The sequence below is a fragment of the Apis dorsata genome, unplaced genomic scaffold (assembly GCF_000469605.1).
Source record: "Apis dorsata unplaced genomic scaffold, Apis dorsata 1.3 scaffold_194, whole genome shotgun sequence".
Lineage (NCBI taxonomy): Eukaryota > Metazoa > Arthropoda > Insecta > Hymenoptera > Apidae > Apis > Apis dorsata.
In genome coordinates this window covers 1,752,514-1,757,861 of record NW_006263478.1, presented here as the reverse complement: position 1 = coordinate 1,757,861, position 5,348 = coordinate 1,752,514, and the positions used below count along the sequence as shown (strand labels likewise).

The 5,348-nt window shown below is 31.1% G+C and overlaps 1 protein-coding gene across 5 annotated transcripts in view; it reads right to left on the bottom strand.

The window, feature by feature from the left end:
- Window positions 1-6: 6 nt before the first annotated feature.
- LOC102675904 (glycoprotein 3-alpha-L-fucosyltransferase A) overlaps window positions 7-5,348 on the bottom strand; it is a 15,226-nt gene continuing 9,884 nt past the window's right edge. Inside the window, exons 2-8 of one of the 5 annotated variants that reach the window (XM_006614674.2) lie at window positions 4,961-5,199; window positions 4,574-4,654; window positions 3,224-3,415; window positions 2,336-2,560; window positions 1,608-1,799; window positions 1,097-1,332; window positions 7-358 (exon numbers count right to left, since the gene is read on the bottom strand). In XM_006614674.2, coding sequence (XP_006614737.1) covers window positions 7-358; window positions 1,097-1,332; window positions 1,608-1,799; window positions 2,336-2,560; window positions 3,224-3,415; window positions 4,574-4,654; window positions 4,961-5,122 — 1,440 coding nt within the window. In that variant the 5' untranslated portion in view covers window positions 5,123-5,199. Of the gene's footprint in view, window positions 359-1,096; window positions 1,333-1,607; window positions 1,800-2,335; window positions 2,561-3,223; window positions 3,416-4,573; window positions 4,655-4,960; window positions 5,203-5,348 lie in introns of all 5 variants that reach the window. The other 4 variants (XM_006614675.2, XM_006614673.2, XM_006614677.2 and 1 more) reach the window with 4 other exon arrangements.

Below are 5,348 nucleotides of genomic sequence, written 5' to 3'. Positions count from 1 at the left end.
AATTTTTCAAGTATTTTTTAAATTTCCCGCGCGAACCGAATCGTGTTCGCGCCAGGAAGTAGTTGTGCATATCCCATCGCCTCTCCACCAATCGTTCACGTCCTTGTAAAATTTTGGCGGCCGATCGTCGTGCAACATGGCGCACACCCGACACCAAAAGTACGTGTTGATAAACTCGCCGGTACCTTTCCACCGAAAGTACGAATTATACAATTCGTCGTCTCGATCCAAACGATGAAGATACTCGGCGAGCTCTTTCGGCGATTCGAACTCGTCCACATGGATGTAAGAGCGATATGGTGCGCTTCGAGCGTAATCCGTTGGATGCGCACCCATTACAATTGGCAGAACGTTGTGTCTGAAATTAGAAAACTAGAAATTTATTACGTTCCGATAAATGGAATCCGATAAGTGGTGATAATAATGAAAATATTATATAATTATGAAATGTTTATTAAAATTTTGGAAAATTGGAAAATTATAAAGTGGAGTATTTTCTTTATTTTATAACGTGTTCAATTATTTTTTTTTTCTGCTTTGAAAACAATGAAGAGTGTATAAACTTTTTATACTCCGAAATATTGTTCCGATAAAAAAAAATATGACAAAATAATTGCTTAAGTAAATAACTTTAAGATATCTGGCGAAAATAACGTAAAATATTTAAGTTGTTCGTAAAAAAAAAAAAAATGTGAAATAGTAGATAATGAGAAAATATTATTTTCGATATTCCAAAGATCGGACGATACTTGAAGTTTTGGCAACAATAATTCTTATTCCAAAAATCTCAACGGAAATAACACTTTAAGAGAGAGTAGGGCAGGAGGGAATCTTGAGGACCTCTACATATACCAAAGTGCACTAAATAAGGGTGTAGGTAACAATCAAGCGTGAAGCACACTTTGGCAATTATGGCAACAACCCAGCGAAATTTTTAAGTGGTGCTTTAAAACCTCGCGTATACATTCACATACATATAATATTTCATAAAAGATGATATCACGGTTCATAAAAATCAAAAAAATTATTATTCATATCAGCAGTTCCAAGCTGCACGTGTGTGTAATAACGGTATATTAAGTGAAACGTATCATACCCAAGACCATTGACGAAGAACTTTTCCGTGATGTAGTCTTTGCAATTGGAATTCTCGAACGCGAGATAAAACTTGTAGTCCTCATCGAGCATATCGAAGCACGCTTGAGACTGCGAGCGTGGACATCTTAAAGTACCGCAGGTCCCATAAATGTCAACTTGGATGTATTTCGACAATTCTCTAGCGTAATGCATACGTTGATTCCGAGGATGGCAATTGGAAACGAACCAGGCTACCTAGATCAAAGAATTTACATATAATTACCTTCTAGGATATATTTCAAAATATCATATATTTCTCTGTCAGAGAGGATATTTTATTAACATATTCAATGCTTTATGGAGGATATTTGAAAAAAAATGTGGAAGATGAAAAAGAATTGAAAATTTTCCTTTAAAAAAACTTCCTTTGATTTTTTTAATTAACCGTATTGAACGTGTTAATAATCGTGATCAAAGAAATACGAAGACATTTATGTGAAAATCAATACGTGAAACGAGAACGTTATTACCTTTTTAGTTTTGTTGGCTGCATAATTAAAAGTCTGCGGTATTTGAGTAATACTAGGGTCGTAATATTGCCACCTTTCATAGGGTGCGACTATGTCGCTGTCACGACGATAAGTTGCCGTCCAATTGATGATAGCGTTCTTCACGCTCTGCGTGTGATAAGGGCACTCTAAAAAATACAGCATCCACACCTGCTGAAAATCGTAGATCAGTCTCATTCGAAGTATATTATTAAATTTTCTATAACAGCGTAATGCTAATTTATTTTTTATTTATTTTTTATTAAAAAAAAAAAAGAATCAATTTTATCCAATTAAACAAATTTATGATCGAAAGCAGTAATTAAATTAAAATTTGTAATATATTTAAGATATATGTATTTCTCTCTTATTCTAGTCTAATAAATGATTTCGATGATTTTTAATATTAAATCTTGTTCTCGATCGAAAGTAATAAGTAATTTTTATCTGGATCCGTAGTTTGATTAACTTCTGTTTAATTATCGGAAATGTCTAAAAAATTGTGGCGACGGGCACGATCAATACTCTGAATAAAGCTTAAAGTTAGCTGAACTTAACTTAGCGATAAAAGTGAAATTCAATTCTTTTCTTTTTTTTTTTTTTTTTTCGTATAAATTGAAATTAAATCAAATGCAACCATAAAATTAACGCTTCGAGAAAAAAAAAACTAATAATTTCTGAGCTAACAGTTTGACATTATTTTTACATACTTGATTCGAAGATCTTCTTCCCACATGCGTTATATAATCTTGAAATAAAATTAAGTCGGCCTCTTCGGCGTTATCCCTGATGATTGTACATGTATTGACTGGACATCGATGCTGAACAAATATATCGGGGCCAACTTTTGCCTCGGGCATACCATGTGGAACCATTATTTTCTTTAATGGACGATCGCCATTGGTTTTGTTATAATCAGTGGGCACGTACATTAACTGTAAAATTGATACGAAAAATTAATTTCATTACCTCGAATGTAATGAATTGGTAATAATAATTACAGAAGCAATGTTTTATTAAAAAAAAAAAAATATTAAAAACTTTCTAAAAAAAATAACAATAACAGTCAAAATTTATTATAGAAAAGTGTTAACAAAAGTAAGGAAAAAAAAAGAAATATGAATTATAATCGTATAAAATTCGTGATTGTGTACAGTGCTTCTTTAAAGCGTTGGCCTATATACGCGTATAATAGACTGTATTGTGTTGTAGAAGAAAGGGTTGAATTGCAAAGTACATGGCTCTGTGCAATTCGAAGGGGTAGGTGGAGTACAACGTTCCTGCTCCTATTTTCGTTTTCCACGCTGTAGAACAAAGTCGTAACTAGGCAGTTCGTTTCAAACAGTTAAATTATAACGCAATTTCAAAGAACTTTGACATTAGAAATTATTGTTTTAGGCGTCTTTAAGTTTAACGTTTACATAAAAATTATTCAGAATATTGAATATATTCTATGTTCTATTCTATTAAACGCATTGAAATCATGAGGCGTATTAAATAATTTGTAAATAATTATAATGATATAAAAATATCTATAATTTTTTTTATCTATATCTATGTATATTTAAGTAATATATTTGAAATATATTGAATCTCACTTGATTAGTAACACGATCATCATAAGCGTCTTCGTCGGGCCACAAACGCGCCAATCTTCGACCAGTACGATGAGATTTTATGGCAGGATAAGGCCTTCTGCTCCCTCCTTTCATGTACCAAGGTCTCTTTGATGGATCCAAGGATTCTAAACTGTTTCGTGATAAGGTCGTGGTGCCAGTTAAGTTGAATACCTTTTTAACAAAAGAATCCATTTTCTATTATCATTGCTTTCTATTATCAATTCTCGTTCAATTTTACCATTAATTACTCAGAATTCAAATAATCAATCTTTTTTTTTTCTTATCGAATATTATATGAATTTATTATTTACTTGATTTGAAAGAAATGATAGTTATTAGATATAGAATACTATTGTCTCATTCCATGTCTTTCTCTCGTATCCTTTAATACAAAATTAAATTGCTAATAATTGTAATTTTAAAAATTCAATATGAATATATTTTTTTTTACATATAAAACTTTTGTATTTGTTTCAGTTTGTTTTTCGGGAATTATCTTTGAAATTTTCTATCTGCTTCGTGAAATGGCTATAATAATACAAACAACTTTTCACGCTTTTATACTATCTAATGATAAGCGTAAAAGCAAAATTTCGTATAATTATGTATGTATTTTATCTAATAATAATTTGCAAACATAATAACTAAAGAAACAAGTCGGACTATGCAAAATTAAAGGACTAGTATTAGCAGTACCTTTAGAAACAACAGAGACAACCAAACATAATAAATCATTTAAATCGTTGTATTTTAATTTGCAGCAGGGGAAAAAAATAATATCGTTTTGTTGACTAATAATATTTGTATATTAAGTCGATAATAATCACCTGTATTAAATATTCTTTATTAAATGAAAAATCATTAACGATACGAATCACCAATGAAACAAAAAATTATAAAAATAGATTCAATGATATTTATCGACTCGTTTATTTTTTCCAGACACTTTATTTTAAACCGGTTTTTTGTATATATTTGAAAAATAAATAATTATTAATAACGTATCACTATTGCCAGCCAATCATATAAGATCAGATTATATTTACTCGTGTCAACATTTCAATGTATTTAATATTCTTTCATATCTTGAAAAAACTACAATATAAAATTTTATATATATTACAACAATATACCAGAAATAAAAATAGAAACTTTTTTTTCCTTCAAATGGATTCAGTTAATATTGTACTTCATAAGATTGTTTAAAAAGTTCCATAATTATATTATAAAAATGTTCAATAATAAAACGATGTAAAGGTTGTCTCGGTTATGTTTCACGCTCATACTATGTTGCAATCATCTATCGACAATGCAATTTGATAACTATACCTCGGATGGAAGCTTTTCCTTCACTTTTTCCCGATTCTGCATTGTCGGTTTCTTCAATTTTGCAGGCCAATTTTCTTTGATCTGCGATCGAAATTCGATATTTAAATTGATTTTTTCATCATCTTATTAGAATTGTACTTCTTTTTTCTATTCTATCCACTCCCCAAATAATCCATAGTGACAATACTTCTCCGATATTTTATATAAAAATACAACAATTTCTTTCTAATCTTCACAATCCAAAATATCCCTGAGATTATTTTAAAAACGAAATGAAATGCTTAAGAATTTATCGCTGGATTGTAATTGGCATTTGAGTAGGACGTCTCTCTCTCTCTCTAAATATCATTGTTTGATCAACAACTATAAAAATTAATTTCGAATTACCTTTGTGTTGTCGGAAACGCGAACGGGTGGCGTTCGTCCAGGATGAGGTCGCATACGGTGCCATATTTCGTCCTGCACTAGATTCAATATAACCAACAACAGACCAGACGAGCATAGCACGTAGAAAAAATATCCCTTTAGGGAGAGACGCGGCAGACCCATGCCGCACGTTTCCTGTTTGTCAGAAATTTTTATCTATCCATGCGTCGTGCCTTGCCCGAGCCACCGTGTCCATTCAGCTACTGAAAAATTTATAATATTTTATAATTTATAAATTGCGGAATCGTAATTACGATACAATATCGCGGCAAGTACAATACAACTTTTAACGATATCAATATTTGGGTCACTCAGAAGTTGAATCGATCGATGCCACTTTTTAAAAAGT